The sequence below is a fragment of the Anabrus simplex genome, chromosome 9 (genome assembly GCF_040414725.1).
Source record: "Anabrus simplex isolate iqAnaSimp1 chromosome 9, ASM4041472v1, whole genome shotgun sequence".
Classification (NCBI taxonomy): domain Eukaryota; kingdom Metazoa; phylum Arthropoda; class Insecta; order Orthoptera; family Tettigoniidae; genus Anabrus; species Anabrus simplex.
In genome coordinates this window covers 66,188,975-66,215,787 of record NC_090273.1, presented here as the reverse complement: position 1 = coordinate 66,215,787, position 26,813 = coordinate 66,188,975, and the positions used below count along the sequence as shown (strand labels likewise).

The window sequence follows — 26,813 nt, the reverse complement described above, 5'->3', positions numbered from 1 at the left end:
AGCAGCAGTTCTAATTTGTGGATGTAAAAGGTGAATGATTGTATTTACTTTGCAACGCCAATATATCTATCCCCAATAAAAGCATTTTAATACATCTCACCGATCTTTTAACGATAGCTTTCCTGTGGATTCAAAAATAAGAAAAAGAAAACTTAGTTATTCGAAACCAAGTTGAAATGTCAACAGTCAGTTTTTACCACACAAAACAAGCTATCATCAAATGCAACAATTGCCTCCTTTCTCACAAATTATTGAAGAGGAAGAAACCATTTTGGCGAGTTTCGATGTTTATGCTAATTTGAATTGTTTATCATTAAGTGAGACCATTATAATAACTTTTTAGGCTTTTAAAATAGACATTTTCCTTGGTGCCCCCATAGTGAACCTCATTTTAAAAATAGTTCTTCAAGCTCGAAAGGTTGGCGAACCCTGATCTAGGGGGTGTTGTTCAAACTACCGGTCGCGCTGCCGAACACAGAGGCGTATTGATCTAGTCAACGGACGGAATGATTATTGGATTACAGCATTCAATGAGATCCCAATCGAGAGGAAACTGGAATATAATGTCACCAAGCACTGTTAGCTAGACAAAACATCACACTTCATTGCGCACTCTCTGAAATAAGAAGTGGTCGGATGAATATTTCTAAGTCCCCGAGGAAGCACGAGCAAAAGGAAAAAGCTCTTTACCATAAATAATTTACACACCGGGCGAGTTGGCCGTGCGCGTAGAGGCGCGCGGCTGTGAGCTTGCATCCGGGAGATAGTAGGTTCGAATCCCACTATCGGCAGCCCTGAAAATGGTTTTCCGTGGTTTCCCATTTTCACACCAGGCAAATGCTGGGGCTGTACCTTAATTAAGGCCACGGCCGCTTCCTTCCAACTCCTAGGCCTTTCCTATCCCATCGTCGCCATAAGACCTATCTGTGTCGGCGCGACGTAAAGTCTCTAGAATAAAAAAATAAAATAAAAAAACTTACAGACGAGTGAAAGGAATCCGGGCATTTAACGTTTGCACTAGGTATAGCGGTACAATATAGAGCAAAACTCTAGTGTTCGAAACAGCATGTACGTTGAAGAAAATACAGATAGTCACAAAGGTATCCGTCCACCTGCTGGTGTGTAAACACTTTGATAAAAGGGTATACAAGATAGTATCTAGCAAAAGAACATTAAGGCGGAATATAGTGGTATCATAATATAGTATATGTACCTCTATTTCTGTTAATAATACAGTAATGTACGAACACAGCGTAATGTTCTCTGCGATGTGTAACATCATGACATGGGGAAATACAGTGGCGAATATATAATATATATTTTTTTTGGGGGGGGGGGCAAGATTAATGTAATGTTATGTTAAGTAATTTTAAGAGGTCAGACGATTTCAAACACTTTAGAAAGGAAAAAGGAAACATTGATTTGGGCTGATACATACATACATACATACATACATACATACATACATACATACAGTACACCAATGGTTACAAAACGAAGTTCAGGTTTCTTGGTATAGGTACTTAAAACTTATCAAGAACTTCTTCGTGGATAGAGAGTAAAGCAAGCCCGTTAAGCCTACTTTCAGATGTGCTGTTCCTTAAAGTAAGTCTTCAGTCTCCTTAGGCTAGAGAAAGTTCTTTCTACGGTTGCGATAGAAACAGGAAGAACTGCGAGTAATTTGAGAAGGGTATAAATGTTGGGGACGAAAGTCTTGTCACATTTTTCTAGAGAACTTACAGCCGTTTTTGGAAGATTTGAAGGATTTTCCTGACTCCACTTTTCTTTCCACAACATAAACTCACTTTGCACAATCTCTTTATGTGACAGATCTTCTTCGTAGAAACTAAAAGCAACCTCCAGTGAACCGAAATCTGTTATGATACACAGTTGTGGAAGGATCTTTTGTAAGGATGCAACTGTTTCCTTGTGAGATTCAAAGCGTTCATTTAGTGAGATACAAAAATCGTCCAGGTATGGCACTCGATAGTATTCTTCTTCTGTGGTGTAGATGACGTTTGTACGTGCTGTTTGAAGGCGGCAAATTCTTGGAATTTCTTCTAATGTTAATTTTGGCAGCAAATGACTTTACTTGATTATACAAGGCTTTAAATGAGTCATCAGCATTTGCCCTCTCCTTCGATAGAAGGTGGAAAACACTTGTGAGGTTAGTCAAGGCCTGTAGAAGATCTATATTTTTGTTTTTGAAACTGCTCAGATAAGTTATGCGTGGTTGATAGCATCCGGCTCAAAATAAAAAGATTAACAAGAAATGCAACATTCAGAAATCATTGATTTCAATATTTTGGTTCTTTTGGCTGACATATGAAAGAATCCACAGACTTCTTTTATGACACCCATACAGTTTCTTATTGAAGGTATTTTGCTCCCATCTGACAAACATAAAATTTGAGTGTGTGAAGAACAATGTGTATAAAGGGCTAACGGTAGCTTTTCTCTGATGGAAGCTTGTACTTCTCTGAATTACCCGCTCATCGTGGCAGCACCATCGTACCCTTGGCCTCTCATTTTGTTTAGGCCAAGCCCTAATGTTGACAAGGTCTCCAATATTGTGTTGGCCAAACCTGCTCCAGTGACGTCAGAAACGGGGACGAATGTCAGAAAATCTTCTCTGATTTTGAAGGTACCTAACGTACACAGAGAGAAAACTGTTCGATTTAGCTGATGTCAGTGGTTTCATCTGCTAAAACGGAATAAAAAACAGACTTTCTGACATTTTCTACAGTTTTTGATTGCATTAAGTGACCGAATGTGTTGAAATGAAATGTCGTATGGCTTTTAGTGCCGGGATATCCCAGGACGGGTTCGGCTCGCCAGGTGCAGGTCTTTCTATTTGACTCCTGTAGGCGACCTGCGCGTCGTGATGAGGATGGAATGATGATGAAAACAACACATACACCCAGCCCCCGGGCCATTGAAATCAACCAATTAAGGTTAAAAACTCCGACCCGGCCGGGAATCGAACCCGGGACCCTCTAAACCGAAGGCCAGTACGCTGACCGTTCAGCCAACGAGTCGGACAACCGAATGTGTTAATAAGTTCGTTTTGAATGAAAGAACTTGTGTACATCGTCTTCCCACCACTGGTCGTTAATTGGTCTTTAAGAATATTATCTCCACTGTTGGCTCGGTATCTCAACAACAATCAAAAATTCCCATCATTTTGGTTAGGTTCTTCAAGGCTTATTCATTATTTCGGGGGTGGGGGGTGGGGGGCAGGCCGTGGTTTTTAACATAGAGTTAGTAAATAATACACTATAGGTAGCATTGGCGCTGCAATCGCGTGCGAAACTGAAGGAGCGCGCTATTTGGCAAAAGCTGGATTGTTTGGCACTGTCACTACTGCAGTTTCTCGATAAATTGAAGTATTAAACTTCTCTTAAGGAAAATGTCAGTCTCCTAGGCAGCTTATGGCTGCACAGGCAGGTTCATAAAGGGCGATGGCGAATCATTTCTCAGGTATGTGTATTTGAAATTAATTTTCGTGCGAATAAAATAATAATTTGTGTGACACTTAAAATGCGGATTTGCCTACTTGTGCTGACTTCGCGGTTTCTTTCCTGTTGGCTTGAATGAGATTCTTTGGACCCGCCCTATTTCCAACTCCACTCCCGGCCTGCTTATCTTATCACCCTCCCTCTCCACTAACCCAATAATAGAATGTGTAATAATGTGTAAACTCTGACCACGCACCAGCTATCATTACCATCCCAAACATATCCTACACATTACGTAACCAATATTCCCGCCCTCCTCCCACCAGACGTTATTTTCAAACCGACTGGCAACAATACCGCCAAACAATAACAGAACTGCTCCAGCATTCCCCCCCCCCCCCCTCCTACATCAATCCCAAATCTACATACACTAATCAGTCTAGTAGAGCAAGTAATAATAACAGCTGACCAACGACACATTCCGAGACATTCCTACCACGCTACCGAACCCCCAATCCCCCACAAAGCACTATCTTTATTAAAATTAGCCCACGAACTGTACAACTCCTATGTACGTACTCGCGACAATACGACTTTACGAGAACACAGAACACTAAGACACGCACGCTCGTACATCAAAGCAATAAAACAAAAACAATGGACTACCGTATGTTCAGAATTATCCGATATGCACGACTCTAACAAATTCTGGACTACATTTCGAAGACTGACTAAAACTCACAAACCTCGACCTATCTATCCTATACATGTCGCTCCCAACCCTCCTACTACAGATAAAGAAAAGGTAGACGTCTTTGCCGACCACTATTCTCAAGTTTTTTCTCCCCCACAAATACCACGATATGAACACCCAGAAGAACCCACAATAATACAATATAATAACCCAAATCTTCCTCATCTCCAACCCTCCTTCAATGATTTTCGAGAAGTAGACTATAACCATCCACTTAACGCTCCAATCACACCTCGAGAAATCCGAAACTTTCTACGTTACAAACGTAACACCGCTCCCGGCCCAGATAACATCACCTACCGCCACATTAAAGAAGCCCCACTCATCCTAATCAACATACTCTGTTCTATCTATAACACTATGTTATATACCGGTGTTTTTCCTGAACACTGGGGTAAGTCTATCATATTACTGTTCCTGAAACCTAACAAGCTCCCGTCCGACATTCATTCCTCAGTTCTCAGTAAAATTTTTGAAGGAATATTATATAAAAGAATGTCGAGATATTTACACTCTCTCAACCTCCTCCCATCTTCCCAAGCCGGCTTCCGACCACATTTTTCCACCCAAGACCACCTCTTCCACATCACGTCCTCCGTAAACACCTACATAAAGACCCGTAAACCAGCCGCCCTAATATGCCTAGATGTTAACAAAGCCTTCGACTCTGTCTGGCACGAAGGACTTGTATTCAAAATTAGTCACCTCTCTCTCCCCACCACCATCATAAGACTGATATTTAATTATCTCAAATCTAAGAAAGCCGTAATTAACATAAACGGAACCCGCTCGTATATCTTCCCCATAACCTCAAGTCTTGCTCAAGGCTCTCCACTCTCTCCTTTCCTATATACACTATACACATACGATATCCCGCACCCAGCACCATCGTTACGACTCTACCAATATGCTGATGACCTTGACATTTTAGCCTTCAGCCCTACCTTCACATCTCTCAACAATAGACTACAGAATTACTTGAACACTCTTGAAACCTGGCTCAATCAATGGCACATCTCCATCAACCCTACCAAAACCCAGTTCATAGTTTTCCGAAATAAATCCCGTCTCTGCCCTGCACGTCACAAAGTCCACATAACAATGTATAATATACCCTTTATTGAAACTAACCGACTAACATACTTAGGAATTAAATTTCAAAATAATCTGCAATGGAATCACCACCTGGCAGATATCCATAGAAAAGCTATTAACCGTTTCCGAGCACTCAGATCCCAAACAAGTTTCACATGGGGACTAAAACCCACCCAAATAATTAACGTTTATAAGACTTTCATCCTACCCTTAATAACCTACGCCTCCCTGACATGGATTACTGCCCACCCAACTGAATACATTAGACTCAATAGACTCGACCGTCATGCTATACGTATAGCATCTACCTATAGACACACCCTCAGCTAATTTCACCCCCTACTATACCTTCCCAAAAATAACATCATACCTCTACAAATTACGTCTCCAGTATTTGACAAGACGCACCCTCCATAACAACCCTATAATAAGAGAAGCCCTACCACTGTCACCTCTAGCCACCGCAATCCTAAACGACAACCGCACACCAGAAATTTCCCATATCTTCCCTCCTCCCATCACATAACTTCCACCAACTTTCCATTGTCACCGCCACAAAGTCTCAACAATCGCAAATGATGACAGATCAGGATATTCCTGACCACGGTGACACATCACCTGATTAGTGTACCGGCCGACATAGGCACCACAAGTGCTGTCACAAACTTCAAGTGAAGTGAAGTGAAGTGAAGTCACTAGTAATACCCAAAGTGAGTGAAAATTCCCGTGATTATACCATATAAGTGCTACAAATAGTTTACATGAAAGTGATCAATATTACTATCACCATTATTATTATTATTATTATTATTATTATTATTATTATTATTATTATTATATTATGGTTATTAATTTAAAAATTATCAATATTCCTACGTACAGCAATAATAATATTTAAATGGACAACATAAACATTCGATTATTATTATTATTATTATTATTATTATTATTATTATTATTATTATTACTGTAATTTATTCCATTCCATACAGAAGTTTGAATTCAATAATAAAACGCCCCCAAGACGAGACCAGAATATCAACGAACACATAGCTACTACTACTGCATTGTTGACAACACTGACTGATCCACTAACACAGTGACCACTACGACTTTGAATGACATTCCAAACAAACATATGACTAGTAGTACTACCACAGATATTTACAAACAAACAATTAACGCCAGGAAAAGAACTTACAGACCATACCTAAACAAGAGACGTATTAAGTAGTGTTAACCACTGTATGAATGAATGTAAAATTATGTAACTCGTGCAATGATATGTAAGTGGATTGTATTACTTGACACATATGTTGCAAATACAAAAAGCAAGAATGGACTTAAAGACTCTAGCCAAAGAAGAGGCTCAACAAAACGACAAAATAATTAAGAAAATTGTAAATATATGTAAATGTAAATATGTACAAAACAAAGAATTCAATAAACGGGGTCTAGCGGGGGAAAACTATGGTGGGGGTGCGGTGCGGGTCCTCTCCCTGGGTTGGTGCCCCTTGGTGGTCGAGCGATCTCCGCGCCAGAGTCAACAACAATTAAAAAAACACACATTACCCATTAAAATCAAATCATCAATAAAATAACAATAAAAGGCCTAAGAGCTACCTGTTTTGCTTTACGATGCACCGACACAGATAGGGATAGGAAAGGGCTAGGAGTGGGAAGGAATCGACCGTGGCTTTAATTAAGGTACAGCCCCAGCATTTGCCTGGTGTGAAAATGGAAAACTATCGCAGGGCTGCCGACAGTAGGATTCGAACCCACTATCTCCCGGATGCAAGTTCACAGCTGCGCGCTCCTAACCGCACGGCCAACTCGCCCGGTAGTTTTACATAATCTTAGATGCTATTGATATTAAGAATGACACCATGCCTTTTCAGAAAAACCTGTCACTCTGGAGTTGCCTTCCTTGGCCATGATAGGTGGTTATCTTGTTCGAGTTGCGGAAGAAAATTCCAACTGTGAATCTTGCTTGGGACAGATATCCTCGGCCTCTACTGACAGTCGCCAACGGCCATAGCCGTGTTGAAACACCGGATCCCGTGAGATCTCCGAAGTTAAGCTACATTGGGCGTGGTCAGGAGTTGGATGGGTTGCCACGCGCTGTTGGTGGTCGCCATAAGACCTATCTGTGTTGGTGCGACGTAAAACCCCTAGCAAAAAAAAAAAAAAATGCGATTTTATCACAGAAGCGATGATATTAAAACAAACTTAGTTTTTAGAAACATACTTAACATGATTATTCCATTTAACATTTTCAGTGAAAAATAAAAGCGTTCTTCTTTAGATAACAAAGGTCACCATCCATACTGGCGGGTATCAGTTCGGTAAGTGGAACAATGTAGAAGTGCCCAAGAGGTATTACAAGTTGTCTGAGCAGTAGACAGTTGAGAGCTCTACAACTAATTACTTGCTTACCACAAGACATTTATAATCCTCCTTAACTCTTTGAAGGATCACTGTGCTCTGTCCAAGGAATTCCAATACAAGAGACTTCGTGTAGATTGTACCTCACCTGTGGAATACCACCCGAAGTACTAAGTCAACTGTCGACAAGTTGGTTAACATGGTAATAACAGTAAACCCACGATAAGACGCTCCCATTTATTACGCTATCCCCGTTAATATGAGCTTTTTCGCCGGTCCCTAGACATTGTCTATAGAAAGCCATTATAAATGACGATGGTTGATTCCAAAGTTATGAAAACTTTTTCTTTTCTCTCGAAAAATCTCCAACGTAGGAAAGGTACTATTTACATCACGTGTGGTAGGGATTCAGGAATTTCTGGTGAGGAAGAAAGACAAACATGGCGTTTTGAAATTTGTTATGTTTGTTTTATTCTCTTTCAATCTGTATACAATCGTCCGACTCTTTGGCCGAATGGTCGGTGTTGAGGCCGTCGGTTCAGAGGGTCCCGTGTTCGATTGCCGTACGGGCCGGGGATTAAAATCGCATGTGATTAATTCTTCTGGTTCGGGGACTGGTTGTTTTTGTTTGTCCCAACACCTCCTCTTCATATTCAGACAACATACTACCAACCACCACAGAAACACGCAATAGTTATTACATCCGTCCACATGGGGTTGGTGTCAAGAAGGGCATCCGGCCGTAAAACATGTCCGAGTACACATGTATGAAACAGTTCGAACCCGCGACCCCACAAATTGTGGGAAATGTGGTAGAAGGAGAAGAAGACGATATTTATACTTAGGTACATCACTTGCTTTTATTTATTTACCAGCTGATATACCCGTGCTTTCCTACGGAATTCTATATTGTATGCATAATTCTAGGGTAGGTAGTGTACACATTGTGAGCAAGATTGTATTAAATTGCATAGCTCTTAACGTTGCCCTAGAAACGCGACGGGGAAGTCACCAAACGTCTTTTCTCATGTGAAGACTGCCTTAGGGTATTTTCATTGTAATCAGCGTATCACAATCAAGTTGGGGAGTTTTCATTATAATGACAGGCACTCACTCTCCACCTGCCTTTTTACATCCTCATAAAGACTGTCTTTTTGGTTTTCCCAAATGAAATCGACATAGATCATTACAATGGCGTCAGTAGGAATTGCGTCCGACTCGTTGGCTGAATGGTCAGGGTACTGGTCTTCGGTTCAAAGGGTCCCGGGTTCGATTCCCGGCCGAGACGGGGAATTTAACCTTTATTGGTTAATTCCAATGACCCGGGGTGTTTGTGCTGTCCCCAACATCCCTGCAACTCACACTCCAAGCATAACACTAACCTCCACCCCAATAATACGCGGTTACCTACACAAGGCAGATGCCGCCCACACTCATCGGAGGGTCTGCCTCACAATGACGTTATCCGGCTATAAATAGCCACACGAAATTAATATTTAGTAGGAATGGCGCGATTGAAAGCAATGCTTTCATATGAAATACTGTATCAAATGAAAAACCACACATTTTTTTTCCACTTTTAACGAACAGTACTACGCTGACGGTCTAATAGTCCAAAGTTCCAGAGCTGGAATGACCAAGCCGCGGACAGCCGTGATCCGTGAACAATCTTCGTCTTTTTTTGGCGGGGTCAGGTCGAATAGTGGAGAATCCCAGGGCAAAAACTATGCTCTTTTACTAATCTGTTTGCTAGGAGTACCCGATGAGTCGGAAAATCTCAATTCACTACACTGGCGGCGGAAAAATCTATCTGACTTGGAGGCAAATTTTTCCTCCAAGCCAGAGGAGAAACCCATTCTTCACTGCTAATTTGGAACAAATTGATTGTAGAATTTAATAAAAATGAAGAGGAAGAATATTTTCTTAAGAAACGGCTCTTTTCAGGGTTGAATTTTGAGTTATTTAGTGAATTGTGTTGCTATAATTTGGAATAGGCCTAAACTGTAATTCTAGACCAGGTCATACTACTAAGTGAGCCTCTGCCTTAAGTATGCACACTGCCCATTTAAAACAGCGCGTCAGAGTAGGTATCGAATAGCTGGAATACTATGATGAACCAGTGTGTTACAAACCAGCAGTATCAGAAAATGTATGAACCAGAGGAATGTCATGCTAAAGAATAAATTTTTCGAACTCCCCAGTTATTTCTAGCCAATACTCAGCCAGGCTGTTACACTCGGTACCCAGCAGTAATCCCATCTATGGGAGTTGATTTGCAGCATAAGAGACAAAGAACATCACAACAAACAATGGTCAATGTAATGTTATTGTTGATCAATGTTATGCGCTTCCGATATTTAGTTTTCTTCCGACTCTGAAATATCGCACTTTTCATGGTTGGTACGGTGAAACTGTATAAAACATAAATGATCGGAAATTGTATTCTTTATAACTTTTGTTATGTGGTATTTTTCGATAGGATCAATAATAGCATAGGTATTTAAAAAAATAAATTTTAGACGCTTACCCATAAACTACAATTTCATCCTGGGTGAATGAATTTGTTTATACCTTAGAATGTAGTTTCTTATTCCCCGACTCTGTATAACGATTTTCATTAAATTCCGTTAACCCATTTTCTCGTGGCCCGGCGTTGATATGGACTTAGCAATAATAACACAAATTCATAAATATCTGTGTTACCGTAGCCAGTACAGTAAAAATGTATAAGACATAAATGATCGGAAATTAAATTCTATATAACTTTGGTTATGTAGTATTTGTCGACAGGACCATTAATAATTAAATTATTTGAGAATTATATTTTAGGCCTTCCCCTAAGATACCATTTAACTCAGCGTGAATAAAATGATTCATAGCCTAGATTGCAGTGGCTCATCCCCCGACTTTACATACCGATTTTCATTAAATTATTTTCATCCGTTTTCTCGTGATGCGTGTACATACAGTACATACATACATACATACATACATGCATGCATACAGACAGACAGACATGACGGGAAAGTAAAAAGGTCCATTTCCTTGTTACTGTGGACATGACCGATACAGAAATACCAATCGTTTCAAATTATGAGCAATGTACAGACAAAACTCTTGTTATTTATTTATTTATTTATTTATTTATTTATTTATTTATTCATTTATTTATTTCATAATACCTCAAAGACGCAAGTTTGCGCTTTTCACTTAAAGAATATGCAGGCAAGAAGAAAACTGAAGATTTTTTGGGAAGGTGCTCTCTTGGATCATTGCTCAACACCTAAATATCTAGGGGTGAATATGGATCGTGCACTCACGTATGAACAACATTGTCTTAACACGAAACACAAAGTATCTAGCGAAATTCCATTCTTCGCAAGTTATGCGGTACCAGCTGGGGAATGCATGCTCAAACAATGAGAACTACTGCCTTAGCACTGAGCTACTCTGCAGCAGAATATGCATGCCCTGTTTGGTATAGATCATGTCATGCCAAACAGGTGGATATTGCTTTAAATGAAACTTGCCGGCTTGTAACTGGTTGCCTAAGATCTACACCTTGTGATAAGATATTAGACATGAAGTAGCTGCCAAACATGAAAAATCTAAAGTAGACATTTCACAAATACATCCATTACATGATTATCAACTTGCTCAACAACGATTGAAATCGAGGAGAAGTTTTCTTCTTTCTACTGAGTGCCTTTCGGAGTCACCTAAATCATCAAGACTAACTTCCTGGAGATCAAGAAATCTTCATCTCAATGGATGGATGGATGGATCCATCTGAAACTCTTCCAGCCGGTTATGAAAAGTCATGGTCTACATGGAAGAGTCTGAACAGGCTACGGTCTGGGGTCGGTCGATCTAAGAACAATATGAAGAAGTGGAGTCTATCTGAAAAGTCAACCCTCTGTGCCTGCGGAGAAGAACAAACCATGGCGCACCTCCTTAATTGCAACTCCTGCCCTCTCGTTTGCACCATGCAAGATTTAGTGAAGGGAACACCAAATGGTCGAGATCTTGCCAAATTCTGGTCCGATATGATATAATTGTTACTTTGAATGTACCTCTAGTATTTTTTTTACCAGTTAGGCCTATTTAATTATATCTCTTTCTTAACTAACAATTTATATGATGTATTGCTTCTGATACGAATAATAATAATAATGACTTCATTTGCGCCGAAGTTAGGACTCATGACCCTCTCTTACACTTAACCACATAAAGATTAATATAAACTTCGGAAAAATATTCCGTAGTCGTTGTTAAACATCCAGCAAAGTTGTCTAGGTTGTCTATAATTCGTTGCCATCGATGAGAAAAGCGGAAAGTATCATCGGCTACATGAGATTCGTCAATGTTCACTACCACACGTCGAAATGTCTTGTTGCTTGCAAAGCGTTTCCACGCAATGGCTGTTTCACTTAGGGAATAAGATCGAAGTCACACGGATTAAGATGTACGAACGCTGCTCGAGTTAATTTACTTTCATTACGCACCGCTGTCATCAGAGAAAGGACATAATGTTCGTAATTTCGGCCGAAAACCGTACCCCATCTGCCGACAACAACACGAAGTTCATGTAACGTACTTTCAAATGCATGTATTATTCTGTTTGGTGTTGTCGCATTTTTGGGAAATAAGAAAGAGTTGCTACGACTTCGTTCATGTTTAAGATCGTTTTTCTGTTTGGGAGGGAATGTTCTCAGCTTAATTTTTAGCAATGTTCAGAAAAATATTACACTTTACTCCCTCATCGCAAGTGTACATACATACAGACCTGTAGCGTCTTGGCCCTATGAAAGAAAATTTAGAAACTCATAGAACTAATCATTTCGCGAGATCAAGGAGACATGGAATAAAAAGAAAAATAGGTGGTAAAAACAAAACATGAGAGTACTCATGTATCGCACCTCTAGAAGAGGATTGCAACAAGTCAAAATACACTTGATATTGAGTTATTGCGTACATACGAATGATTTATGCTTAATCTATGTCCTAACAAATTTCCATAGTTCAAATCGTACTTTTATCGTTGCCACGGTTTATATTTTAGTTTTCTGCTCACAGGAAAGTTACAACTCAAATACTAAAAGACTGCCACCTGCTAGTTACAGTACTTTTCATTTGTGTCGTAACTATCACTGATATTCAAAATTCGAAGGTCTATTTATTGTCCAGCTGCTTGGCCAAATGGTCAGCGTACTGATATTTGATTCAGAGGAACCCAGGTTCAAGTTCTGGTCGGTCCGAGAATGTATTTATTTGAATGACAACTCGTACACACTAAAAATATCTAAATTAAATGTAAACAGTGTTGTAATAAAATGATAAATCATTCACGTTAACAAGGAGAAAAACATTCTAAAAATAGGAGAAAAATAATACATTAAATAATTTGATCCTATAGGTTACGTCCCCTCCTTACAAAATAACTTAATTGCATCAACAAAAGGTTGAGGTAACCCAATAAAACCTACTTTATCAAGTCTCTTGCAAATATGAATATACCCTAAAGGCTTACGCTCCAGTAGAGTAAGGAATGCTACCCCCATCAACATAACATCTAACATTCTTATCAACACTTCTACTATCAGTACTACCTGTAATACGCTTACATTTTTGAATTCTAAATACAATGCACTTCTCTGCCAAAGTAGTGCTAATATTTGAAATTAAAAAAAATTATTTTAGATATTTGGTCCTTTCGTCCTAAAACACCCTATAATATTCTTATACAGTATAAAAAAATTGTAGCGTACTCCGCTAAAAATTTAATGCAAATCCAATTCTTCTGTACTCCACGTTAAATCCTAAAACCAACTCAGACTCCCCTTCTGCAAAATCGAATGGAGTTCGATTAGTTTAAGCTAAACAAGACGAAAACCACGCTAGTATAAGGGAGAAAGTTAAAAATATAAAATCATGCATAACCTTGGAACTCATAAATCTCATAAACAATAACTAGGCTACCGGTATCAACTAAAAAAATAAATCTCGACAAGAGCATTGCCAATCTCACTTCATAAGAAATCGTCTTAATAACGCATAATTTTTATACAGAATTGATTATTTCAATAGGCCTATGGTTAATTTCTCAAGTTCAGGGATTGAGTGCTCGTATTCGTTCCAATACATACAATACACCACACTATCAATCATCACAGAAACGCGCAACAGTGAATACACATCCGTCTATAGAAATAAGCCTGATCTACATTAAGTACTGACATTAATAAATTGGGACTTAGCCAAGTAAGACGAACTAAAAGGCCTACTACATCTGCTAGCCGATTCTTTATTTTCAAATAGACTAAGTGAAATCAATGTTATTAAAGAATATTACCATTGCAGCTGTGGCTACTCAAGTAAAAGGTATTTGTAAACATTATTCTGTGTACAAGAGTATGGTATAGAGTTGTGGAAATATTCGTTAAAATACAAATTTAGTTATTGGTTAACACAATGGCCGTAAGTGTTGGTATTCCCACCAAAAATTTAAAAAAAAACCGGCCATAAGTAGATTTTCCACGTATGACTTAAAATTTATGAAATTCTATTATAATATGTTCATAACGCATTGTGCCGTTGTAATGCTGAATGTCAGAGGACCATCGTATACAAATTTCACTATCCTGAAATACTACTTAGTATTTTTTCCATTGATTCAAACCTTTAAGAGCTTCTCCTGGAAAATGTTTGTTTTTGACTTGTGGCAGTCTTCTTACAGTGGTGCGGTATATACTTTAATAAATAGAATGTTTGTATATTTAATATTGGTTGTATTTAGTTGTAAATACATTTAAAAATCAAACTGCATTACGTGGTGACCCCGACGTTATCTCGCGAAATGATTAATTCTATGAGTTTCTATATTTACTTTCATAGGGCCAAGACGCTGCAGTTTACTATAAGTATTAAGCACAGAGAAGTTAATATCTCCATCGACAGGTTAAAGCCAGCATTTATCTTGGCTTCAAGAAATAACTCTTGTCCTCAGCCTCTAACTATTACAGATGATGATGACCAGCCAGCTAATTCTCAAGCCCATGAGACGAGAACAAGAAGAGGTCGAGTGGTGCTTTTTCTTGCACGATATTTGCAAGATAGTGCGTGAAGTGTACATAGTGTATTCAGTATATAGTTAGATTTGTGATAATTAGTAGTATGTTTCTTGTCATTGCTATGGTTCATTTTAATGGAATATATTTGGAATAACAGTGCCTTTAGAATTAATATCCTGCCTTCGTTACTCGCAGGGGTGGAAACTGTAACGTCTCCTGGAGCATGGGACTTAGGGTCGGGGGATACAACTGCGGAGGAGGACTCGTACCTCACCCAGGCGGCCTCACCTGCTATGCTGAACAGGGGCGTGGTGTGGGAGATGGGAAATTGGAAGGGATAGACAAGGAAGAGGGAAGGAAGCGGCCATGGCCTTAATTTAGGTACTATCCTGGCATTTACCTGGAGGAGAAGTAGGGAACCACGGAAAACCACTTTGAAGATGGCAGAGGTGGTAATCGAAAACCCCTCTACTCAGTTGACCTCCCGAGGTTGAGTTTACCCCGTTCCAGCCCTCATACTAATTTTCAAATTTCGTGGCAGACCCGGAAATCGCACTCGGGCCTCCGGGGTTGGTAGCTAATCACGCTAACCACTACACCACAGAAGCGGGCTAAATTATTAATGCCTTACTGAAACACTGCGTGGAAACAAGTCGTTACATACCAATGTCGAAATCGTGCAGGAAATGTGACTAAGGTGTTGAAGGAATTAATGAGAATACTAGAAGATACAACACAAAATATTCCTTCTGTTAGTACTGCAGTTAAAGTACTTACAGCTGGCTACTTCCATGGTGCACACTTGACTGTCCAGAGGGAACTTGGAGAGATCCATCATGCAGGAGAAAGTGAGCTTTAGCCTGGAACACAATACAGAAGATAAATAAACACTTCATATTATTATTATTATTATTATTATTATTATTATTATTATTATTATTATTATTATTATTATTATTGACTGAAACAAGTTGAGATGCACACCACTGGGTTCCATAGTTCAAATCCCGGTCATTCCATATGAGGTTTTTGCTGGACAAAGCTGAGGCGGGACAGGTTTTCCTCCGGGTAGTCCGGTTTTCCCTGTCATCTTTCATTCCAGCAACACTCTCCAATATCATTTAATTGCACCTTTCAGGAAAAGACTCGTTGAAGCAACTGAGATGTGGGTATGGAGGAACATGTCAAGAACGAGCTGGACTCAAAGAAGAACAAATTTGGGAGTACTAAGAGAAGTCATAGATGAGAGGGAGATGTTAAAAGAAATGGAGACATGAAAAATCAAATTCAGAGGACATACCATTAGACACAACACCTTCATAATCAATATATTTGAAGGTAAAGTACTAGGAAAGGAAAGAAGAGGCAGCCCTAGGAAAAAATACTTGGAAGAGACAAGGAAAAAATGGGATTCAGAAATTACGAGACGATGAAAAGAGCTGCGTAATGTAGAGGTTAATGGTTGATTCAACAAGGCATTCCCTTGAGGAAATGAGTGAAATGAAATGTCATATGGCTTTTAGTGCCGGGATATTCCAGGACGGGTTCGGATTGCCAGGTGGAGGACCCTCTGAACCGAAGGCCAGTATGCTGACCGACGAGGAAATGAATGCATGAATGTTATAATGTAAACATTACGTATTGTGTTGTGTTTAGGTATTGGCATGTTTTCAGTTTGTATTTTAGTTGTTTTTCAATATGATGTATTGTTTTCTCTTTCCTTTTATGCTCTGAATGTATAATTTTACTTTGTTTGTTGAGCATTACTTTCTTTCTCCATTGCACATTCTCCAAATGTTTTATTTAGCTAAGTCATATTTGATTTTAAAATAGAATAGTACAGTATTTTTCGGACCAAAGGGCGCACGTTTTGTTACAAAATATACTGCCTAAATTAAGGCTGCGTCTTATGGTACGAAGGTCTATCATAGTTAGACACTGAGTATATGGGATTTGATACACCAATGCTCGAAATATTCCTTACAATACTCTCAGCAGTTGACCCATTGTATTACCGCAGTTAAAAACAGCGGCTATGGTTTACCTGCATTTATCTGACAGGAATGTGAGTTGCCAGGGAATTCCTAACAAGACGGTTCGCAACACATTTCCCCCCGCCTCCTTATCGTACCAGACTACCGTTAAAGATAATCTTCAAGGAAGGATAGAATGAAAATCTTTCACTTTGTAATCGGTAGCAAGTTCCGGTAGAGGATAATTCACCGTACACAATGTCAGTTGTACAGAAGAGGTTTCCTTACGACTTAGTATTCAAATTAAAAGTTATGTAATCGGAAAATTGCACGGTAACAGGGCAGAAGGAAGACAATACCTAATTTCGATTTGTAACAGTGACAGTATTTCACTACCTACCGGTAATTGTAAAATTTTGTTCGAAAATACAGTGCAATTATATTTTTCCTTAAATTTTCATAAAAGTATCAGGGTGCATCTTATGGTCCGCAGCGTCGTATCGTGCGAAAAATACGGTATATTTATCTTTATATCCTGTAATTTACGTGGTTAAGTGGAAGAGAGGGACACGAGCCCTAACTTCGGCACAGTTAAAGACCAGTGTTGCCAACTTAGCGGATTTTCCGCTAAATTTGGCGGAATTAGAAGTCTGTCGGCGGAGAAATATATCATTTAGCGGACAGCAGATATTTTGGCGGAATTCTAGATTTATTATAGCGGAATTTAGTGTTTAATCCATTTTACATTTAAAAAAAATGTACTCCAGTCTGCCTCCAAGCTATTAGGTATTTCTTATTAGGAGCTAACAGTCACATGAGGAAAACATGTTATTTGGATTTGATGTTATGAGACCATGGGTATCATAAATTTGTAATGCGTGGGGAAAGGATACTTTTCTCTTAGTTGACGAATGACGGCAGATAAGGAAACTGTGAGATAGTAGCATTTATATTCAAGCTATGAAGGAAGACCGTTTAATGAACTGGCCTGTTTTGTGTGTGGCCCTTGAGGTAGGGGATTCGCCTAGTTTGCACCCGGCACTAAAACGCCTACAAGTTTTTAGTTCGCCGGCTCGCACGCAGGGGGTTAATCCCAGTGAAAGTCACCGATCAGGTGAGTGCAGACATTTATTATTATTATTATTATTATTATTATTATTATTATTATTATTATTATTATTATTATTATTATTGCTCATTATTTGAGATCTGATTTCTTGGCGGAATTTTAGCGGATTTTCAGTAGTATTTAGCGGATCTTGAAAATATAAGTTGGCAACACTGCTAAAGACAAATATAAAAAAATAATAAATTAATAAATAAATAAATATGCCCTTCAGGCACGTAATAAATGAAATGAAAACCTACAACCTGTTTTCCAGTCTTTGACCGAGTCAGGGATGTAATGAATGAATCATATATAGGCAATTAGTACAGTGGAGTCGCCACTCCCAAAGTGAAATGACATGGCGTATGGCTTTCAGTGCCGGGAGATCCCAGGACGGGTTGGGCTCGCCAGGTGTAGGTCTTTTGATTTGACCCCTATAGGCGACCTGCGCGTCGTGATGAGGATGATATGATGTCGAAGACAACGTATACACCCAGCCCCCGTACCAGGGAAATTAACCAATGATGGTTAAAATTCCCGACCCTACCGGGAATCGAACCCGGGACCCCTGTGACCAAATGCCAGCACGCTAAACCATTTAGCCATGGCGCCGGACACTCCCAAAGTGATTTATTAATGACTGACAGATGCTATGAGATGAGAATGGAGAGTGTTACTGGAATGAAAGAAGACAAGGATAACCGGAGTACCCGGAGAAAAACCTGTCCCGCCTCCGCTTTGTGCAGCACAAATCTCACATGGAGTGAGCGGGATTTGAACCGCGGTATCCAGCGGTGAGAGGCCGACGCGCTGCCGTCAGAGCCACGGCAGCTCTTAGGCAAGTAACTCAATGTTAAAAACTTCCTAGGGATGTAAGCTACGAATTTTAGGTAAATAAATATACTGAAGTATGAGAATATACTCTTTATTCCTAAAAATTACAGTCCTTTTCTTAATCATCGTTATCCGGTCGATTTAATTAGCAGTTTTCCCTTTTTCTACCATTAGGAGAGCTAATGTGAGTCATTGCAGAGTTTCACTTAAGCCCTTGTAACTACATTAGGTGTGGACATTTATCAAAAAATCAAACAACGCCTAAGGCTATTGAACCAAGGAATACATTACAGAAAATATCTGTAAGGTAAGGTAAGGTAAGGGTGTGTTCTGCCTGAAGGCAGGTCCGAACCTCCGCAGAGGTGGGCCTGAGCCGGAGTTTACGTATGGTAAAGCGGTCAGTTCCTTTCCGTTCCTCCATTCCCTTTCCCCAACAACAGCGCGTGGCAACCCATCCACAATCTGACCACGCCCAAAATTGCTTAACTTCGGAGATCTCACCGGATCCGATGTTTCAACGCGGCTACGGCCGTTGGTAAAAAAAAATGTAAATAAGTTATTTTGGCTAGGATTTGAATCAAAAGAGGAAACGAGTAAGGAGACAAGCGATTTTAGGCTGTTTTCCGGAACTGCAATTAAGCCGGAAGTGATTTTTGAACTTTGTTTTTTAGTTTGAAATTTGAAAACTTTCCAGGCGATTTAGCCCTTCAACTTTCTGCACAATTGTGGAAATTGCTTAATTTCAGTTTTTTTCGTAGTATGGGGACCACTACTTTGTCTGCTAAGAAATGTTTTCAACATTAATATCACATGGGCCGCCTCTGTGGTGTAGTGGTTAGTGTGATTAGCTGCCACCCCCTGAGTCCCGGGTTCGATCCCCGGCTCTGCCACGAAATTTGAAAAGTGGTACGGGGGATGGAACGGGGTCCACTCAGCCTCGGGAGGACAACTGAGTAGAGGTGGCTTCGATTCCCACCTCAGCCATCCTGGAAGTGGTTTTCCGTGGTTTCCCAATTCTCCTCCAGGCCACGACCGCTTCCTTCCCTCTTCCTTGTCTATCCCTTCCAAACTTCCCATCCCCCCGCAAGGCCCGTGTTCAACATAGCAGGTGAAGCCACCTGTGCGAGGTACTGGTCATCTTCCCCAGTTGTATCCCCGGCCCAATGTCTCACTTCCAGGACAGTGTCCTTGAGATGGTAGAGGTGGGATCCCTCGCTGAGTCCGAGGGAAAAACCAACCCTGGATAGTAAGCAGATTAAGAAAGAAAGAAAACAAAACATATACCACTAGGTTAAAGATGACAGTATGTTCCATCAAGAAAACAATTAACTGAAATATACAATCCTTAGACTTGTTAAGGTGTACGTCCCCCGTTAATAAACAATTTATCTAATATCAGTTTACAGTGACATAGTAGTCAGTTACTCATTCTGTTATTTTCTCATTAATGAATTTGTAATCCACAGAAAAGTATTTTGCGAACCACACAATGAAATTACAAGAGTGTAAGTAGATTACGGGATAAAAAGTGCAGATAACACAATAACCGGAGCAACGAAATTATATTCACATTAACGTTAAAAGCACATGTAATGTAATATAGAATAATACAATTATAAGAATACAAATTTAATATGCGATGTTTCAGATATTATAAGAGTCCACGTAATTTTGCTGTGGAAAACAAACTGAACAGAAGAAAGGGCCTGGTTTTGGCGGTAATGCTAGTGGTGGTGTATTCATTTGAAGGGGAACAACATTTTGATGATCAACCCCTATAAGGAATGGAGGCGTTCGTAAAGGAAGAGATGGACATAGAGGGACTTGAAAAAAAAAAAAAAAAAAAAAAAACCCGAATACTTGGACTCGGAAATCGTTGAGTCGGACGGCAACAGGAGGTCAGAAAGGAAAGAAGAAACTGTAAAATTGTAGAGCAAAGACGCTTCTCCACTGATGTAAAATTTGGGAGATATATCTGTTGACTGTTGGTTGGAACGAGCAATAGTGCTCATGTAAAATTTGTAATTAGCTGAGATTGTTAATTGGTTATTAGTCGATTATTCTGATTTTTCTAACATTGTTACCCAAGCCAACCAGCTAGTTCTGTAATTGATTTTGTTATTTGTTTAGCAAATTGTAAAGTTTAAGATAGAAAGGGAAAAAAAGAGAAAGAAATATAGCTTCAATTTTGAAGTGAGACATTGGGCCGGGGATACAACTGGGGAAGATGACCAGTACCTGATAGCAGATTATTTGAAGTGAAATTCCCAGGTGTTCGAGTTCTAAGTCGTGGGATGATTTATAGATTAGATAATAAATGACTTGAAAGGTGGTGGTGGTGGTGATTATTGTTTTAAGGGGAAGTACAACTAGGCAACCATCCTCTATATAACACTAATCAGACGGAAAATTGGAAGGGGTCCGACACTTCGAAAAATGAGGATATCGGCCAAAGGAAGACAAGGGCCACGAAGGGCGTGAAAATGAAAGACTCCTTAGCCCTCGCAAACCTAATAGCGTCGGGGTCGGAAAAGAACAAGAGTTGACCAAGGGAGGTCGGACAGGATAGATGAAAGTGAGGAGCCTGGCACAAGTAAGTGGAAGCAATGCCAGGACTCAGCTGAGGGCCCTGTGGTCGCCAACCCACGCTCCAAAGTTCAGAGCCCCTGGGGCCCCTTTTAGTCGCCTCTTACGACAGGCAGGGGATACCGTGGGTGTTATTCTACCGCCCCCACCCACAGGGGGAAAATGACTTGAAAGGGGAAATATTAATGATACGAAGAGGAGGCGACCTACAGTGTTAACGGAAAAGAATTTTGACGACATTAGACAACGAGAAGTTCTTACGGATTCGTACAGAGAGCTACGAAGTTACTTAAATTAAAGCCCTATAAATGTACTGTGGTGGAAGAACTTAAACCGGGCGATTCTCTGAGTAGGATTAGATTAATGTATGGATTTTGTATACATTGCATGAAGGAGAAATACTGCACCAGTCTCATTCTATTCTCAGACGAAGTGTGGTTTCACTTACGTGGGTACGTAAATTTTCAAAGCAGCCGGAACTAGAATGCCAAAAAACCGATTCTGCATCATTTATATTACAATTTCATCATTCACTTGTGATAAATAATCCAAAGAAATATATCTATTTGATTATTTTAACATCAAGTAACACGATAATAAGCTTTTGAGCGTCATCAGAAGAAAATCTTGTCTGTTCATGAGCAAGACTTCCATAATTACTTGGGAACAGACGAGATTCTCTTCTGAAGATGCACAACAAAGTTCTTTGTTAAACGTAAAGAATTTCACCTTGTTTTCTTAACTTGGCAAAAACCCAAAAGCTTATCATGTTACGGACCGTGAAAGCATCCATCTAAATATCAAGTTTTATTTCTCCTCCTTAATGTTCATATCTTGGCTATATTTAGGAGAGAGACGAAATCTGTACTCTGTGGTGGTTTTACCAGTGGCGGCTGGTGGTTTAAAAGTTCAGTGGTGCACAATTTTTAACATTGATATCATATTATTACAGACCAGTTTTCAAATACAGATACATCAGCAATACTTTTTATTACTAAGAATAAAACAAACATTTTACATTTCTATTTTCAGGAATATTACTGCAATCCAGTAACATTGTTTAAATTTTTTTGCTAGGGGCTTTACGTCGCACCGACACAGATAGGTCTTATGGCGACGATGGGATAGGAAAGGCCTAGGAATTGGAAGGAAGCGGCCGTGGCCTTAATTAAGGTACAGCCCCAGCATTTGCCTGGTGTGAAAATGGGAAACCACGGAAAACCATTTTTCAGGGCTGCCGATAGTGGGATTCGAACCTACTATCTCCCGGATGCAAGCTCACAGCCGCGCGCCTCTACACGTACGGCCAACTCGCCCGGTATTTTTTTAATTAAAAAAACTCTTTTACCATATTGAAATGAAACACTTTGAGGTAGCCTAATTCCGGTATTGTATCTGGTTTCGAAATTAAACGTCGCGTGGGCCTACCCATTCGTTTCACCTCGGATTTTTCTTCGGCAGTGCGTTGTGGAAACGGCTCAGCCAAAGACTGCACCGAATTCATGATCTGGCAAAATACCACTAACATAAAAACGCACAATAATAAAAACACACACGTTGACACGAATGTTCACACAGTGAAATCAATGAGCTACTTAGCTTGTACGCACATAACAACGCTCACAACTATACTGAAAGAAAAGGCGGTATTTATATTTTCAAATTTAAAGCCATTCGTTATATATCCAGCCACGGCCTACTTGATGGGTCGCTCTAGCTAGCTCCTTGGGAGCGCAGCGAGGGATCCAGTCGGCCGTGATCCAGCAGGTGAACTTCCATCCAATGTTGCTAGGTGACATTCCTGTTCTGTAACCGTTGCTTACGCTATTATACATTAACTCCATTTGATTAACCAAACAAATCCAGTAGTATTAAAAATGACAGAAAATTCACTATTCGAGCGAACAGCTAATTTTATAACTAAAGACGAAAATATAAGGTTCCAAGACAAATCTACATTAAAGATCAAACCTTTTGTCTCAGAAGACGAGATTAGAAAGAATGAAGAAATACTGGACTCTAAGAACAACACACAGTGAAAGGATTGATTCTACGTACCCTAAAGAGGGCGAAATGAGAGAAATAATAATAATAATAATAATAATAATAATAATAATAATAATAATAATAATAATAATAATAATAATAATAATAATAATAATAATGCTAAAATGTTGAAGACAACGGGGAGACCACCAGTTGTCGATCTCGATGTTACAACTAAGATAATGAACCTTAGAGGTTGCCTTGATGGGTTCCGGCTGTTCTACGGTTTCTGCGTGTCAGCGTGTGTTTGGTCCGTGAGAACTAATTATTTATTTCGCTCAAGTCCGCTGGCAAGCCGGTTAGGACACTTCAATCCGCCACCTGGGACGCGCCACGTGGGATTATCATCTCTCCCACTGCTACGATAGCGTAGTAAGTTCGTCCAGAACAGGACTCAGATTTCATACCAGAAAACCCACTACATGGAAGGATCTCTTCGGTACCTAGATGGATAAGCAATGAAAACCCAATATGGCAAAACACCCCAAGTGTCTAAATTCAAATACCTGGGAAAAGTCATCCAACCTTCAGGATTGAATCGTGAAGCAAATAAAGAAAATATCTCTAAACTACAAAGAGCATACAGACTCACTTGGAACAGATATAATAAAGAAATCCATATCCTTAAATGCAGTATTAAGGCATCAGGCCTGAAAGCACTATTTGAATCTGAAACACTGATCATTGGGGGCAGATCATTGATTAAAGATGTAAAAAGCAAGAAATAAAAATCTTGAGAAAAGTTTTTGGATCAGTCTGTACAGGAGCAGTCTCGATGATAAGGAAATCTCATGACTTGTACCAACAGTCAGAGAAAATCTCAGAGACGTTTAGGAAAAGACGTTTGAAATTTTACGGACCTATTCTCAGAATGAGTAATCAGAGATTGAGCAAAATAATTGTCAACTTCGCTCTATTAATAAAAGAAAGAAAAAACAAATGGCTGCTCGAAGTTGGAAAAGATCTTCAGGAAATAGGCATCACGGATGACGTTGTATCAGACAGATTTCAGTTCAGAAAATTAGTCAAAAATCACCGCTTTACACAACATCCAAGCACTATTATCAACAAAACCTGGTCAGAAGATCGCAAGAAAAGCCACAGCGAGAAGGTGAAGAGATTTTGGGAGAGAAAAAAAAAAGGCAACGACACACAGTGTGTCGAATCCCATATCTAGGTGGAAAAAATTCACTGCCGCAAATCAAAGCGAAATCTGGCTCATTAGATAGTGAACAAACCAGATGGTGACCTTCGGTCTTCCTTTCCGCTTTCTGGTGAGTAGGAGGGAGGGGACAGGTGCTGAAACGTTTTCCTGGCAGTTATCAGCTCAGTTGATAGGAGGTGTCGGAGTGAACCGAACGTTGTGTTTCTAATGATTTCAACGAGGTGTTGTATTCTGTGGCTCATGCAATAGTGAAAAGAGGTATGTGTTCTCGCTTGTATGCATAATACAAGCGTTCTGCACTAAATAAATTATTTACAATGCGTTGTAAAAGGAAGCAGTTGTAGAAAATTAGATTGTTTTTTACGATTTGCTCGAAAAAAACTTTATGAGTGCCTCATAGTGCCACTTTATTTTAAACGTCATTCGGTGGGAAATTTAATGTAGATTCAGGATCTGTAGTGGTTTGGTTGCGCACGAATGTGCATGATGGTTTGTTTTCTTATTTTCTGTAACTATGTGGTCGTTACCACGAGAAGAATTTTTCAACGCGTGGAGGTCGTGTCGTAAAGAAGGGCGTTCAGAAGTCATATTTCAATATGTTATGAATAAATTAGAGCCTACAACTCTTACTGACACTCATTTTCAGGAGCTAAAAGAAAAAATTAAGTTGATATCCCGTAATATTAACAAAAAATGGGAGAGTGCAGGAAGAAGAGAACAACGATTCTGGGAAAAATTCGGTGATTGGTTAAATGGGACGGATTTCATCGTGTTAAGTGAACAATACGACATTGATTCAGCGTATAAACCGAAAACAAGTTGTGTCCCTAACAAAGCCGGCCGTAACCCTAAGGAATTTAAGGACTCTTCCGTAAAGACGAAGAAGCAAAAAGTTTGTGGTATTACGAATCGCGTAGTTTGGAGGAAGTCGCGTTTGCTGCTGAAGATTCTTTTCGATCAAGCGGGAAAAGATTAAGGCTCAATAAAGAGATTTCATGTATTACTAGCTGATCTTTCTTCTGGCTCTGAAATAAATGTGAATAAATCCTCAAAAAAATTGTATGTTAAACTATGTCCATGGTATTATATGCCCGTAACTGTGGATAAAATTTTAGTACACACTACTCAAGTAATTAAACATTTTCTTGTGCCAATAGGAACTTTATCTGAAGAAGCTCAAGAAGCTAGAAATATTGTCGGAGGTTTCGTAAACTTCATACTCGAAAATGTAGCAGGGATTCAACGAATAGAGACTTGCTTAACATGTTGTTGATTACGTCAAATGCCTTAATAAACAAGTACCGAACAATGCCAGGTAAAACTCTTGGTAATCTACCTATGAAAGCTATTGAGTTACTGACTCCCAAGATCCTCTCACATCAAATGAAGAAGACCAGTATAGCAATGACTACGATTCTCTGGACTCTACAGACGAAACAGGGGACGAATGAATATTGGACAAATTATTATTATGAACGGGATGAGATTGATGAGACAATTACTTGTAAATACTGTAATATGATCCTTTCGCGTCTTTTATGAAATGATTCTAAGTGTAATCTTGACTTTTTTGTATGGAAATACAATATAAGTTATATAATATTGTTTTCGTGTGTAAGGTGTGTTTACTAAAACTACGTCATTAACAGGACTGGAATATGAAATTTTGTTATAAAGAAATATTGTTATGATTTTGACGAATATATTTTTATTTAAAGAATGTTATTTTTTGTTCATATTTCGTTGTTCTATGTTTAATACCAATTTAAAATACGTTTTCAATCTGGAAGAATTTACATACAGTGCCTTCGTCTATTCCCTCAAATAAGGTGTAACAAGAATACTGGACTGAAATTCTCATTGTTATTCATATTTTATCCAGTTTTAAATAGTATGTTTACCACTGTCATAAACTATAATATACACATCCAAATCGTGTTTTTACTCCCGCAAATGGACGATTCTTTTGTTGCTTTCGGTCATTTTTTAAACCTCCCCTTGCCCCACACCCCTATATAATTATCCCCGAACATCGTACACTTTAGACGATGCCAGACATGAATTCAGCGACCTCGAAAACGGTATATTGCCAACTTTTAATAGGATCCCAGCACTATTAACGACGTTATTAATTTTTTCCACCTAGAACTGGGATTCGACACACTGTGCGACATCAGCTAAATAAGTTCAATCGCGCTCCTTAGTCGGGTATAACAAAGAAATAATAATAATAATAATAATAATAATAATAATAATAATAATAATAATAATAATAATAATAATAATAAAGAGGCACGGTTGTTTCAAAATCATTCCTAAATGCAGGAAACAACGTAAGG

At 39.3% G+C, this 26,813-nt stretch overlaps 1 protein-coding gene across 1 annotated transcript in view; it reads right to left on the bottom strand.

Moving 5' to 3' along the window:
* LOC136881313 (glycine receptor subunit alphaZ1-like) overlaps nucleotides 1–26,813 on the bottom strand; it is a 430,471-nt gene that overhangs the window by 31,241 nt on the left and 372,417 nt on the right. Inside the window, exon 6 of the mRNA XM_068229152.1 lies at nucleotides 15,540–15,622. Within this exon, the coding sequence (XP_068085253.1) occupies nucleotides 15,540–15,622 (83 nt within the window). The remainder of the gene's footprint in view (nucleotides 1–15,539; nucleotides 15,623–26,813) is intronic.